We start from the raw sequence: 14192 nt of genomic DNA on the forward strand, positions 1-14192 counted from the left end.
AAGCTCGCCAAAGTCAACCCAGGGCGATGACGTACCAAGTACATCAGCGTATTATCTATGACGTCTCGGTGCAGCTATGACTTAGTACGTATGTCTGTGCCCTTTCACCGCTAATAAACAAGCAGGAGAAATGCACTGACACCAGCGTCTAACATTCCTCGTCCACGCCATGTTAACCCCGATCGGCCCGGGCGGGGATGGACGCCACTGTATCGCCTGGGACGTGATGAAAAGGTTACGACCATAATTCTCTGCTGTAATGCGGTAATGCTCGACTTATCATCATCAAACCACCAGTAGCCGCTTCCCTACATATCAGGCTGCTAGCTGCTGCCCCAGGTCTCCTCAACCTGTGACTAAAAACCCAACTGTCCAAATATCATCCTACCGACAACTTCTCGCTTGTTTCTCGACCGATGAAACTAGACATAATTCTCGAAGGCAGCGGCAGCTCGCAGTCGTTCAGTCCTGGAGGCCAAGTGCGAGGCAGGTTGGAGATCCGTGGCCGCGTGTTTAAGAGACCGCCGAGCATCAACGCCACGTTACGAGGTACGCGAAGAAAGATTGGACCTCCTTTCAACGGCACTCAGACCTGACCAGAACTGACCGGGATCTGGGCGAGCAGGCAGACTTAAACTACTAGTCCGACCGCGAGGCAATGCACCACCTGAACGTGTCATGCATACGGTGAGTGTAATAAAATCTATATTGACTTGTGTTGAAAAGGCGACTAAATATAATGCAGCTATTCGAAGTGTCGCAGCAAATCGAAATAAACAAAGAAATATCATCTGTAGGGCCAACCGAGCACAAATCCAACGACTGGTCTCAGCCGGACTACTCGGCCCCTTTTGAGTTTATATTTCCGAGCGCCAGTAATTCCTGCCAGTGTCAACTACCGCCGTCCCTACACATGGCATCTTCTTTAGTGCGGATCAAGGTCGAATACACCCTCGTTGTGGCTGTCCGCCAAAACATGCTGTGCGGAGTGACGAGGACGAAAAGAGTACAACGCGAGCTCTCGTTGAGATCTGAGGCCGGCACGGTATTCCTCCCGTCATCGACCATCGGCTGTCTACCTGCAAATAAGCTGTGTCCAAAAATGAACAACGCGTTGCAAGAAGCTTACAGGTCTCGCTTTACAAACCCAGACTGGCTGCCTCCATATACGCCCTCGCTGCAGGTCGAGGTGGTGCTTTCATCGCCACCTATCCTAACGATAGGAAAACCCACGCAAATTCAAGTTGTCCTCCATGTTCCGCCCGAACTCCTCGAGGGCGAGAACATCTACCTCCGCAGCGCAGTTATGCAGCTCAAGAGCTCAGTTACGACAATCGTGGGTACTATATCCGGGAGCTCTACAGAGACGCATGACTTGTGGAGCTGTCGAGGCCGGGTCCATCTTGACAAAAGGCGTTTAGAGCTGGACTCTGGCACGTGGGGAAGTTGCATCGTCTTGGATACCTGGCCAACATGCACGTCATGCGTGCTAGACTTGAAGCACGCCATTGAAGTAGTTGCAGGAATATCCAGAGGCGATGATCAAGAGATACAGGTAACTATTCATCCCCTGCATCAAATGAACGCATGTAGGGAAAAAAGAGGAATACCTAACAAAAGACACAGTATGTTCATGCATCACTGGATATCCTCGTCATGGACCCTCCACCCAATTATATTCCAAATATTCCTACACGGGCAGATACACCTGCACAAGGTCGCGAAGGGACAGGATCAATGCCTGCTGTTTAATGGAATATGAAGAGGCTGTCGAGAAGTGAAGGGCCGTCTGTTTTATTCTTCTAAAGCTTCTTGTTTATCTCGGGGCACTAATTAGTCGATAATCTGCTTCCCGCCCTGGCCCCGGCTCCAGTCTCACCCTTGCTTTGTTGCAGGGAAGGAGGGACAGTTTCCTAGAGCTTCTATAAAGTAGCTACTTCGGAAGGACATTTATACATCAGCATTTGCTTTTGCATTTATATTTATTCTATCATGGTAACCAGTTGGACTAGAGACCTTAGTCTGCCTGAGTAAACTGCTGACCTTTAAATAGACTGGGTATATGATCTGTATTGTTAATACTGTTGTCGGTATTTCTTTTACTGTTGAGCTTCCAGTCCCCCCTCTGAGTAGGTGTATACTAGGGCCCCCTGACGTCTTGATATAATTAAATATATGCTGTGAAACTCGGCCTCACACACGCCGTTGCTGAAGAAACGCGACTTTCCAACATTTACCGACGCTACCTCACACTAGACAAATTCAAGGGCATACCTTACCACCTCTTGTCCTACCCAGCGTAGGCCTGGTACTTCCACGGCTTCTTCGAAAAGCCGTCGTCTGCTCAGGATGTCATGCATCAGGCGCAGAAAGCGTTCAACCATGCTACCTCTAGTTGGAAGGTCTAGACACCGCTCATGGAAGCCACACTGATGGAGCAAGACTTAGACGAGTGGATTCTAGTATTAAAAGACATATGATCTATCTAGTATGTACGTTGTCAAACTATATGAGCAAATCGGAAGTAGCTCTAGGCCTAGAAGTATCAAGTATACCATTGAAAATGGCCGATCAGGCGTAGGTATAGCATAGTTGGCTGGCAGTAATATCCATAACATCTCGGATAGTCACGCTTGATGCCAGTCCGGGATAAGCCAGACTGAAGTCAAGCGTGATGTTGGTGTACGGGATGTCACCCCAGTAGTTGTAGGGATAAGCCCACATGGTGTCGGGGCCACCAATTTCGGACTTACGGGTAGCCCAAGCTAATGTATTGTTAGCAACTTCTCATCGAGCTTGGGTATCAGAGGCACCCTAGGAAACACATACACAGACGCTGCCACCTGTTCCATTCGTAGTCCAATTTGCCATGGTGAAGGAAGAACAATGGGTCACCGGGAGAAGAGTACATATCGGACATCTCTCCAACCATACCACCGACACCGAAGTGACCACCACCATGAGTCGTGATGCCAGACAGATCGGAAGACATGTTGGCGATCTCGATATGCTGGGTATACTCGTAGAAGGTCGGGGCGGACGACTCCCACGCAACCTCAGCTGCGGTCAGCTTCTTGGTGACGAGGGACGGGATGAAGTCACGGCGCAAGCAGTGCGGTGAGTAAGTGAGGCTGTTTCCGGGACCCAAGCTGACAGTGTGGTTGGCAAACGGGCCATCGACAACACAACCACCACCGGTCCTGGGCTGTAGGGGACCGGGAGCCAGGGAGGTACTGGGGAGGCCAGAGACATCCTCAAGCCATTCACCATTACCTATGCGAGGAGATAAGTCAGTGTTCCGCCCTACAATTGACGAGGATCAATGCCCCCCAAGGTTCACTTACCTCCGAAGCCGTAGGTGTCGTCGAACAGAGGTGAATTGTTCCAAGCATCCTCGCTAACCGCATCCTTGGTCCAGTCTAATGGTCGGGTTAGTCTGAAACAAAAAGAGCTAGAGGCTGTGGTGTGGCTTACCCCAGTATGGTTGAGCACCCGTGTAGCAGCAAGTGTTTCTCAACTCTGCCTCGTAGATGGCCAAGAACTTGCGGTGCCACGGCAGGAATTGACCCTGTCGCCGATGTTATACAGACGGCACTGACAAAAATACAAGGAACACAGACTTACCACAAAGTGAATTTTCTCCGTCATTGCAATGTGCACTGCTTGGAAGTCGTCATACCGGTTCTTCACCCCTGCGTAGAGCGAAGCGGTCTTGGCCGGCTTAGACTGCAGGCACTTTACTGCAGCCAGGTAGTCTAGCCGCTCCTGCTTGGACAGCTTCCTCCTAGAACTTGGTGAGCAAATGCGGCGTGTGTTTGAGAGGCGAAGGCAAAGCAACCATACCATTCCTTTCGGACCAGGGTCTTGGAGCACTTGGAGGTGGCTGCCGTTGTGGTAGCGTCCTCCGGCGTAGGGGCTGTCGAGCCCCCATGGGCTAGCAGAAATGCTGCAGAAAGGAAGGTAAGGAGCTTCATGGTTATTGACCGATCACAAGTGGCTGCAGAGCTGAGATACCGGTTTACAGATCAGCAGACAGCAGCGGGCTAATATACTCTTCCATGCATAGAAGAATCATCGTCTACCTTATTAGCGACTGGGTCTTCATCTCACCGGCACCGAACCATGACCAGGATCAATCGTCAATATTCAATGGCCGCGCCATCCGTGAAATGAGCAAATGCGCCTTACGACTGCCCTGTATCAATAGTGAGGAATTGTTGACCAGGGTCAGGTCCAGATAGTGGCAAACGCTGGTGACTTTGCCGTACATGGAGACAGGTCCGGCAACGGATGTACGAGGATTTCCGCGACGTCACACTGCATGAGCATATAAAGGGGAACTCGACAATCTTGGTAAGTACCGATGCAAGGCACTGCTGTCTTATTCGACTGAAATAATGCAGGACAGTATCTGCGGAAGGTCACATGCGGGAATAATGAACGGGGCCCTGGTAGATTCCCGGAGCCCATGTACGAGACGAGACAGAATATCCCAAGCCGAGGATTGATTCGTCGATGAAAGCCCCTTTTGCAAGCCTCTGCGGCGGCTGACCAAAAGCGCCGCTTGGTTATTTCCAGAGATTCAATCGGTTGCCAGAGCACTCAAAATAATACATGTTGATGGGGGTCAGGTTTCACAATACAAGTGGTCAGTATTGTCCGCATATTTTGTGTTGGGCAAACCCCGGCTCTTCTGTATTCTTCACCTATGCAATCTTCTGCGGCTAGGGACAAGTCTGTCTCTTTGGGATTCAGTTGGGATGGACCAACAACTCAGATCATGATTGCGCTTGGAGCCTAACTTGATCCGGGCCATCGCTTAACCCCAGCAACCTAGAGTAGGATTGATGACTAGTGCCGGGGAAGCCTCAAGTCTACCCTGAATGTTACATCGCGTAGGTTCGCTCTTACACCCAAGTTTTCTATTGGTGCGGCCCTGAAAGAGAGAACGAAGTGTTACATACCCCTGGCCCTAGCAGCTCGACAACCAACAACCAACAACCAACAAGATTCGGAGTCCTCGTCAGAAGTAATCACCGATCAGATCATGCAGCAGGCTCCTTAAAGAATATTGAGAATAAGCATTAACACCAAGTTGCTCGTTCATCCGTCTAGGGTTACACTGGGGAATGGTGGCTGATCCGGGGTTGACTCCCTCTGCGCCAACCCACCGAGGAGGTGTCATCCGCAATCCCTACCGGGAATAAACCCCTGGAGCAAGTCTGACACCGGGTCTGAGCGCTTTTCCGCAAGCTCCTGCTTGACTGAGAAACGGGTGTGAACTTGTCCGTTGCAATGGATGTGACAGAGCTAGGTATTCTTGGGGGTAAACAGTCACTGTACTTTGGAGACACATAGCGAGACACACGGCAATAAAGACCTTGCACATTGTCCCCCCTTGAAGAAGGGCTGGACGAGTCTTCTGCAAAAATTTTCCATGTATGGGTAGCTGAGTGACTGCCGTACTGGTTCCTGTTCAGTCTCATTTCCCACATTATTCGCCATGAATTCGACGTCAAACTACCCTCCGGGGACCAAATTCTGGGAGACGCCCGACTGGGCCGGTGGAACACAGGCCAAACTCAACATTGCCTTGATCGTCATCTCAGGCTGTTTCTTGGCGATACGTCTGTACGTCAGAGGCTTCATGACCAAGTCTCTTGGCGTGGATGATCTCGTGGCATCTCTGGCATTCTGCGTCATCACGACTCAGTCCGGGTTCAATATTCACCTCAAGGACTGTGGCGCCGGCGCCCACATGGAATTAATCCCGGAGCCGCTGCTTTTGAAGTTCTTCGAGGTACGAAGTGCAGACAATTCATCCATTGATCTCCAGCTGACATAGGATCTGCGGTAACAGGGCCTGCAAAACCTGAATCTCCTGTACTTTTGGGGCGTTGGCCTTGATCGACTGGCCGTCCTCGCCTTCCTCCCACGGTTGCACAAAGACAAGATTTTCCTTCTCCTTGTCTACCTTGTATCCGGCATGGTGGTCATTTCTACCATTACATGCTTTTTTATTAGGCTTTTCCATTGCAGTCCCGTTAAAGACGGCTGGCTCCCCCCACTGCCTGATCTGAATTGTCTTCCGCAATCGAGCATGGACATGATGATGAACGGACATGGTATTCTTGGCATCATCTTTGACATTATGTTGATGGCTCTTCCTATATGGGTCATCTACAAGAAGATGCTGTGGTCGCGAAAGACATTCCAGGTCATTGCCGTCTTCAGTGTGGGAATCTTTGTCGTCATCACTGGCATCATTCGCCTGTACTACATCCGAACTATGGACTGGGGGACTGATTCGTGAGTTTCTCGTACTACCTGTCCGTTTTACACCCTAATCTTCTTGTGTAGGACATTCAAGATGGCTACGATCGGCGTGTGGACCGACCTGGAGTCCCATGTTGGATTCTGGTGTGGTTGCTTCCCGTCGCTCCAGCCCATTATCCGAACCGTTGCCTTCAAACTTGGGTTACGAAGCGCTCTCAACAGCTACCCTACGGGAAAGCCCACCAGCAACAGCAAAGGACTAAGTTCAGCATCAGCAGCCATTCGATCCAAAGGCGGCTATCTCCGAAATGGCAGCGGTATCGATGTCGATGCGGATATAACCGATACTAATAATAGCCGGGAAGGCATCATGCCGAGTCCGAACAATTACGAGATGGGGAAATACGGAGAGATTCGCAAAGAGACTACCGTCAAGATACAGGTTAAGGAAGATGACTCAAAACCGAGGAAACGAGAAGAAAGTTGGGCGGACATTTAAAGCCAGAGGACTATAGTACCTAGGACACGACTTTGATTCTCAAGGAGACATCTTTTTTGTCTTTACCGCTCCTGTGTAGACCTTAATTGCTAATTAACACCCGATATCTCGATACGTGACACTATCTAAGTTCGCTCTGATTTACAGTTCATTCCTATTTGTCTGACAGAGGCCAAGGCTAGCTTACCCGAGTCGTGTTCGTTGGGCTGAGGTATTCATGCGTATCCGGTGGTCCCTCGGGAGTTGCCATCCCACCACAACAGAGGGAAGATCTAGGTCCGAAGATGACAAGACGTGCTACTCTACAGTTCCCTCATGTATTTGGGTTGGTTTCTTGGCTGCATCGACGGCCACCACCAGCAAGCTGGTTTCAACAAAGTCGACCAAACCTCTCAGAGCGGTATTTTAAGAACAGCACCAGTCCTGGTTGGTGTGCTTGATCCAGTGTTTGACAGTAGGATGCACAGGATCAATTGTATTGCTGTCCTTTCTCTCAGTCTCGTATAAAGTCTTGCCGTGGCTAGTAGTGAATCTTTGGAGTTCTTCCCGACCATACAGTGCTCAAATTATAGACTCGAGAAATATGCAGCCCATAGGCTATATATTTGTGTGTCTTGATCTAGTGGCAATTCTGGGGGCAATATTCATTTCAAGCACTTCGTAAAAACTGGTTGATGCTGGGGGCCACGCTCGGCTGCGATCAACGGTTCCCAGCTCGTGGATCCTAGGCAGCTCAACGTCAGCGATGACGATTCTTACCGAGGTGCTCCAATAGCGTTCCCCGCCAAAACAGAAGATATCCTAATGCTTTAGGTCACCATGGCGGCAATGACAATTGGAAGTATCGCGGTGCAGCTCTTCGATGACTCCAGCCAAGCCGCTGAGTTGTGTGAGCATCCACATGACATAGTCTCGTCCCGTCTCGAGATTTTATCTTCCGCCTTCCAGAATTTCGAACGATCCTCCTTGGGTGCCCCTGGAAACATGAAGTAGTGATTGCTTTCGTGCTGGTAGTAGGCGATAGCCTTGATCAGATAGCCAGTCTTGAGCTTTTTTCGCCAACATTAGCACCTCAACTTCGCCTTCTACAACTACTTCGAAGTTCGTCTCAATCGACTTAAACTGCTTGATCGCATTACGATAATATTGGGCCTCTTCGGTAGCAATTCCTGGCAAAAGGTTACCCATACCTACCAATATGGGCGAGGACGTGACTTACAGCATTCGGGTTGATAAGGTGGCCTTTGTGGACACAGCACTCTTCAATTGGCCAGTTGTAATTAATACGCTCGCCCTCATCAATGCGACTAACAAAAGGGAGTTATACTCGAATATCTAGTCCTAGAAGACTAGAGGTGTGTAGAGGTATTGTCATGATGTGAAGAACTGCCGGGTGCTGATCTACAGGGACCACAGGGGGCCAATGAAGACTTCTCTGACTGTGTTGTTATTGTTGCCACTGTCAGAAACCAACTGCAACTCTCTGAGGGGAAAATTTTGTCCTGAGACCCGCTTTCATAGAACCTCTCCATCCGCTTCGTTACCGTCTTCGGATCGTCACTGCAGTTATAGACGAGAATCTCAAAAGTCCTGGGTCGCTCCCGTCTTCATTTTTGACGCTCCACAGGTCTCTTTGATGCTTGTGGGAGCGTTTTCCCGTCGTGTATACAATCTTGTTACTTTCTTGAGAGTATGGCGCGGTGATTTGAAAAGTAGTTTGGCAAATAGTGAGGCACGCAGACTCGACAAAAGTGTACAAGACCGAAGGCAAACTCGTGATGGCTGTATCATAATTGAAGGAATACGGGTCTTTGCTATCATCGAAATAGGATATCAAGATCATAGGGCACGCACATATCGCCCTCCGCAGAGACGGCAATCTCAGTGTCGGCGCTCATTAAGCCGTCGCAGAGGTCCTCGGTTGACCTGGCGATGAGCTTGGGGTGCATTCTGAAATCATATCACATTGCAGGTGGCTAATAAGTCAAAAGTCCAAATCGAGCCCATCCTTCCATGTACTTAATAGCCCAAACATCGTTGAAGGTGCAAATTACCGTCATCAGTGAACCAAACATACGTAGCTATCGATGCAAACCCCCATGCTGCAGGATGCATTTTCAACCCTGACTCTGAGCGAGAAAAGATCCAGATTCAAGCCGCGCGTGTAGCAATCCAGGAGAAATGACGATGAAACTCAATTGAACCAAGGTTGGTTCCTGGGTTCGCACGGAGAAGTTGTTTGCAATGAAGACGCGTCACTGGGACCAGTGACTCTCCTTTGGATGATTAGCCTGCTGCATGACCGTGATAGTGTGGCATTCTCCGAGGATGAAATCGGGAACCACCTCAGGCACATGATTCTCGAGTGGAATTTCAACGTCAGCCAGATTTTTGAGATCAAGTGGGCAGACGGGGGAAACCTCCATGGCTTTTGGAGGAACAAGAGTCGAAAGGGAGCAGACTCGGGACTTGTCTTGCGGTCTATCAAACAGATCCTGGGCCTTTCCCATGCGTTGGAGGACCTCCATGTGATGAACTGCCGCTACAGACACATCAAACCGGGTAAAGTTCTCCATTTCTTTGAAGATGGTGGCGACGGCGGCGTTCAGCCCGCTGATCTCGGGTTTGCTAAATTTCACAGTCAAAGCACCTCATTAAGGCAAGACCCAACCGGCACCAAAGCCTCGACATGCGCATACGAACCGCCCGAAGTAAATGAGCTCAATCATAAATTGAACCCGAGATCACGAATCTACGACTCCTGGTCCATGGATTGCATCATCCTGGGGTTTGTGGTATCTCCCAGCTTCTAGAGCATGTGGTATAGGGTAATCCGACTGCTATCTTCGCCTCTGAGTCTATCGAGTTATAAAATCCCGAGCTTTTCCCGTTCATAAATCCAGGCAAAATGTGGCTTAGGTATTTTATCTCAAACAATCGGCGTCTTTCATTCAGTCCACGATGATCTCAGGATGGTCCCTATTCAAGTCGCCCCCATCTAATCTCGTCACTAACAAGCTGTCGGAAGCCAAAGCGGTGGAGCGAGGTGCACTCAGGAGGCCTCGCATTCTCAATTCCAGAACTAAGCCAACACTAGATGACAGGGGTTTCAGCACTTTACTGCGTTGAGCTTAGCTGGATCGAGAGCGCGTACCGAGAACTCGTACCGCAAAACTCGCACCGAGAACTCGCACCCAAGAACTCGTACCGAAAACTCGTACCGAATACGCGTACCGAAAACCGATTGCGAGTATTTCGCCTAGTCCCCGCTTCTTAGAGTTGTTGGCCAGTCCCTTATTAATTGCTCAGGAGTCGAGCAGCATCCTCGTGGGTTTTCACCTCATCTTGCCCAGTCGGGCCAGTCTCCGCTTTCTCAAGGTGCGACTCTACTTTAGCTCCTATGCGAAATAGTCTACGCGTCTCTGAAATCAGAAACAATGTCGACACGACGCCCGCATACCAAGTCACGGCTGGGCTGCACCAGCTGCAAACGTCGCAAAGTGAAAGTGCGTCCCCACTCCTCCCCGTCATGTCTGGCTTGATTTCAGCTGGTTCCATCTTGCTCCGGTTTGGCTCCTGTCGACTGACGCCTGTCTAGTGCGATGAAATTGGCCCCATATGCTTTCAATGCAGGCGGCATCATATCTCATGCAGTCTCAGATATGAGCTTCCCAGAGGCTCCGTTCGCCGTAGCGAACGTGTTGAAGACTCTGGTCCGAATATTATCATCGCTGAGCCTACCAATTGTCACGCAAGCTATTCGTCTCCGGTCACTGTGACAGATTGCAACCAGATTCATATGCATGATAAGATGGCGCCGTTTCCCCCACACGAACTCCGTGCTCTTGGCTGGCAGCTTATGCATCACTACTGCACAGTCACGGCCGAGACCCTGTCTAGAAGGAAAGAAATTGTCCATGTTTGGCAGACGGCCATTCCTTTGCAAGGCTATCGGTATCCCTTTGTTATGCACGGCATCCTTGCCATCGCCGCTACGCACAGGGCATATCTTGAGCCAGGCTGTCGAAACATCTTTCTCCCTTTGGCTGACTATCATCAAACAATGGGGTCGATAGGGTATCGCGTCGAACTCCAACACATTGACGCGCAAAACTGGATAGCTTTGTATAGCTTCAAGTCGCTTCTGATGATCCATATGCTCACACTTCCTACTCGCATGGATCACTACAAATTAAATAATCCAATAGGAAGCCTTGGTGAGCTGATTGGGCTGCTAAGAGGCATAGAGTCGACAGTCAGACCTTTCTTGTCTGGTGTTATTAACTCCGGATTTCAGCCATTGGTCTATAGCATATGGCCACTTGCTTTTGTCAGGTACTTGACCGAGTAAGTCACTTGGGAGTCACCTTCACATTTTGGAAGTAGATATTGACGAGTAGAGGCAGTCACTTTAATCTGGGAAAGAGGTGTCTTCCCCCAGATACGTATCAAGCCGTTGCAAGACTTCGGGCCTTTCAGAGATGCAAATTACCTTTGGGCAGCCTTGACCAATATCAGTTGGCCCTTGACAACCTTGAAGCATGCTTCTGTCTTGCTATTCTCTCTAGAACGCATATTGAGGCTGGGTATATTTTCGTCTGGCTCCATCATGTTCAAGACAACCTTCGCAGGGACCTCAGTGAATATCGCCCGCATGCATTGCTTATTATTTCCTATTTCAGCGTGTTTCTTGCATCTGCCGAAAAGAGCTTTTGGTACTTGAAAGGCTGGGCGCGACAAATATTGGATGAGGTCGTGGCGCGTCTTGCTGGCCAACCAATGTTTCTGGAATTAGTCGAGTGGCCGAAAAAGCAGCTGTTTAACTTATTGGGAGAATAAATGCGTTGAATCAGTTGATAATTATCGTCCAAGGGATATCTGGAAGAATCGTTGGTGCAGTTGTAACCATCTACACTCAGGCTCCGTCATTATTTGGCACAATTCTCGTCTTAATATCAAACCTCATCCATCTGCGGTTAGAACTACCTGCTACGCGGAGATGGCCAAGCAAGGAAAATGGCAAAACATACAGTCAGCTGGTCAATCTCATTACCACTACAAGCTCTGGTAGAATGTCGATTAACTGCGTAGCGTAACTGAGCGGGCACTTTCAAGAGCGAAGAAGCAGAGTCACAGCGCAATACATAGTACGCAATACGCATTCATAAGATTGATTTTTGCAATAATGAGACCTAATTCGGCCCTACGATCTGATGAGCCAATGCTAGGAAATTTGTTGTTGGAGTGGACAAAATTCTGAATTGAAGTCTGGGCAGAAGACATTTAGTATATGGACTAGGCGCATAGTTATTAGGTACCCGACCCAGTTGCCCAACGGTATTTAGACATCAGGTGACTATCTATCAGGCGCCCTAAAATCGATATATAAATCCGAGTTGGACTGAACCAAGACGATAAGCGAATTTTCGCGTGTCAAGTCTGTCCTCAGTGCTGTCCCCGCCATGATGATGCAAAACGGGCTCTCCCCACGCCTCTCTACTAGCCTCCTCTTTCCACAAATATCGCAACCGACTCCTTGCTAATCTAGACTCAGAGGCTCTAATGACATGGTCACAGACGCCGCACCATGGTCCCATGAGTCCATCACCGAATGCTTCCCGGCTGGAAACCCGCTCATCGCGGAGGCCCGCTCGCCATCTCCGACTTTACTCACCTCGACCTTGGTTTCGGGCGGTGTTTCGAGTGATGTTTTGGGTGGTGGTGTCTGAATCCCGTCCACCTTGGTGCCGTAGCCCATATTACGCTTCAGCATGCACATCTCAACAGATATACCAGGACCAAATGCACATCCGACAACATAGTCGCGTACCCGGCCTCCCGGGGCAAGGGCGTCCATCTCCTTAGAACGCAGGCGATCCATGACGCTGAAGATGGTGGCAGAGCTCGAGTTTCCGTGGTTGATGTAGGTGTCGTAACTGGCTCGCATATGTTCGGCAGAGATGCCCATGGCTTGCTCGGCGCCGGAAAGAATGGCGGCACCGCCTGGGTGCATGGCCCAGTCGAAATCAGTTGCGTTTTGGTAATCAGGAGGAAGATGCGGCAGCGATGCCTTGAGGTCTTCGAATGTGGGTGCCATAGAGGCTCTGGTGAGCTTTGGCACTCGTGGGGTGAGTACAACTTTCCAGCCTGTCTTATTGTTAGAGTTATATCGGGAGGAAATTTTGAGCAGCACTACGCAGTGACTTACCGACCGGATCGACGTCGAAGCCTAAGTCATCCTCAGTATCTGGTATTATTCTTTGGTCCCATCCAAGCAGGTCGTAGATGGGCTCGGCAGGCTCTCCGATGCCATTACTCAAGACGGCTGCGCTCCCACAGTCCGAGAACAGACATGCGCCTATTCTCGTTTCCTGCATCGCGTTGATGCTATCCAGTTCGCTTCGCACCATGGTGGTGCTAATCTCAAGGGCTACACATAAGATACGTGCAGGCAGTTTTCGGGCTGTATGTCCCAGTGCCAGGTTTGCGCCGGTTCGTAGAGTCGCCAAACCACCGCTACATCCTACCCCGTGTAAGAGAACCTTCTCGACGCCATGTTTAATTCCGAGACCTTTTGCGACAAAGTGGTCGAAACCTGGATTTGCGCTGTCTGTACAAGTCGTGGCGACTATGTGGGTTATTTGACGGGGATCAATTTTAGCCTCGGCGAGGGCTTTGCGAGCGGCCCGGATCGCGAGAGGGACCCCATCTGATTGAAAGAGTTTGTGGAGCTCTGCTATTGAAGGCGCATGCTGTTGATTAACGACCGGTTGGTCTGGAGTGCCGATGGAGGACCGCGTATGTATGCCTGTGTATTGGTTGATTCCAAGAACCTTTTTCATTCTAGCGCGCTTAGTTATTTGAACCCTCATTGTCGCAAGACTGAGCTGTGATCATGGAATGTACTCACGATGGTGTATCTGGGTAGAACCTCGCGCTGAGGACATGTACAGAAGTGTGGTCAAGTGAATGAGGCGGGTACTCGATTCCGAGGCCGATAATGGAGAGGCCTAACTCTCCAAACGTGCTAGGTGCTGCCATAATTGAGTATCCCGAAAGTTTTGGTCTTGAGTAACCGCAAAAGAAGAAATGGCAGAAGCGGACGTACAGAATGAGTTTTGAGGGACCAGGATCAAAGATGCAGAACGAGCGTGATCAATTGAGAATATCCCTGACGTTTTGAGCCTTCGGTAGCTTGTGCATTCGGTGCTCGCGTTCTGTTCCCATGGGAGAATCAATACGCGAGCAATCATGTCTAACTAGGATGTTAATTGATGATGGGGAAGCTCCCGGCCGTATATTCATCCCGACGGCTTAATAGACCAAAGGCCGGGACAACATCGAAGCCGCATTCCATAGAATGACGTCTCTCTCGCCCGGGAACTCAACAGCCGTGCTTTAAAACCATGAATTTCCC

At 49.9% G+C, this 14192-nt stretch overlaps 7 protein-coding genes across 7 annotated transcripts; 4 read left to right on the forward strand and 3 right to left on the reverse strand.

Moving 5' to 3' along the window:
* The first annotated feature begins 127 nt into the window (after nucleotides 1-127).
* On the forward strand, nucleotides 128-2053 carry BGZ61DRAFT_523708 (uncharacterized protein). Its single transcript, XM_046252599.1, has 4 exons — nucleotides 128-549; nucleotides 626-687; nucleotides 746-1555; nucleotides 1627-2053. The coding sequence occupies exons 1-4, from the start codon at nucleotides 417-419 to the stop codon at nucleotides 1750-1752; spliced, it is 1131 nt and encodes a 376-aa protein (XP_046095352.1). The 5' UTR covers nucleotides 128-416; the 3' UTR covers nucleotides 1753-2053.
* Nucleotides 2054-2571: 518 nt separating this feature from the next.
* Nucleotides 2572-3974, reverse strand: BGZ61DRAFT_540496 (uncharacterized protein; the record flags this gene model as incomplete). The annotated part of the gene is made up of 6 exons (XM_046254915.1): nucleotides 2572-2765; nucleotides 2830-3273; nucleotides 3345-3419; nucleotides 3475-3568; nucleotides 3625-3784; nucleotides 3844-3974. 6 exons carry the CDS (start codon nucleotides 3972-3974, stop codon nucleotides 2572-2574), a joined length of 1098 nt encoding a protein of 365 aa, XP_046095353.1.
* A 1060-nt stretch (nucleotides 3975-5034) lies between these two features.
* Nucleotides 5035-6886, forward strand: BGZ61DRAFT_174447 (uncharacterized protein). The gene is made up of 3 exons (XM_046237620.1): nucleotides 5035-5800; nucleotides 5861-6309; nucleotides 6361-6886. The coding sequence occupies exons 1-3, from the start codon at nucleotides 5504-5506 to the stop codon at nucleotides 6773-6775; spliced, it is 1161 nt and encodes a 386-aa protein (XP_046095354.1). The 5' UTR covers nucleotides 5035-5503; the 3' UTR covers nucleotides 6776-6886.
* A 698-nt stretch (nucleotides 6887-7584) lies between these two features.
* On the reverse strand, nucleotides 7585-8724 carry BGZ61DRAFT_540498 (uncharacterized protein; the record flags this gene model as incomplete). The annotated part of the gene is made up of 4 exons (XM_046254916.1): nucleotides 7585-7655; nucleotides 7734-7824; nucleotides 7995-8082; nucleotides 8630-8724. The coding sequence occupies 4 exons, from the start codon at nucleotides 8722-8724 to the stop codon at nucleotides 7585-7587; spliced, it is 345 nt and encodes a 114-aa protein (XP_046095355.1).
* A 333-nt stretch (nucleotides 8725-9057) lies between these two features.
* BGZ61DRAFT_540499 (uncharacterized protein) lies at nucleotides 9058-9588 on the forward strand (the record flags this gene model as incomplete). The annotated part of the gene is made up of 1 exon (XM_046254917.1): nucleotides 9058-9588. One exon carries the CDS (start codon nucleotides 9058-9060, stop codon nucleotides 9586-9588), a length of 531 nt encoding a protein of 176 aa, XP_046095356.1.
* A 495-nt stretch (nucleotides 9589-10083) lies between these two features.
* BGZ61DRAFT_174489 (uncharacterized protein) lies at nucleotides 10084-11686 on the forward strand. Its single transcript, XM_046237622.1, has 3 exons — nucleotides 10084-10281; nucleotides 10374-11122; nucleotides 11176-11686. The coding sequence occupies exons 1-3, from the start codon at nucleotides 10213-10215 to the stop codon at nucleotides 11612-11614; spliced, it is 1257 nt and encodes a 418-aa protein (XP_046095357.1). The 5' UTR covers nucleotides 10084-10212; the 3' UTR covers nucleotides 11615-11686.
* Nucleotides 11687-12314: 628 nt separating this feature from the next.
* BGZ61DRAFT_540500 (thiolase-like protein) lies at nucleotides 12315-13816 on the reverse strand (the record flags this gene model as incomplete). Its single annotated transcript, XM_046254918.1, has 3 exons — nucleotides 12315-12922; nucleotides 12984-13618; nucleotides 13686-13816. The coding sequence occupies 3 exons, from the start codon at nucleotides 13814-13816 to the stop codon at nucleotides 12315-12317; spliced, it is 1374 nt and encodes a 457-aa protein (XP_046095358.1).
* Nucleotides 13817-14192: the final 376 nt, after the last annotated feature.

The sequence above is a fragment of the Ilyonectria robusta genome (genome assembly GCF_021365365.1).
Source record: "Ilyonectria robusta strain PMI_751 chromosome Unknown BGZ61scaffold_44, whole genome shotgun sequence".
Lineage (NCBI taxonomy): Eukaryota > Fungi > Ascomycota > Sordariomycetes > Hypocreales > Nectriaceae > Ilyonectria > Ilyonectria robusta.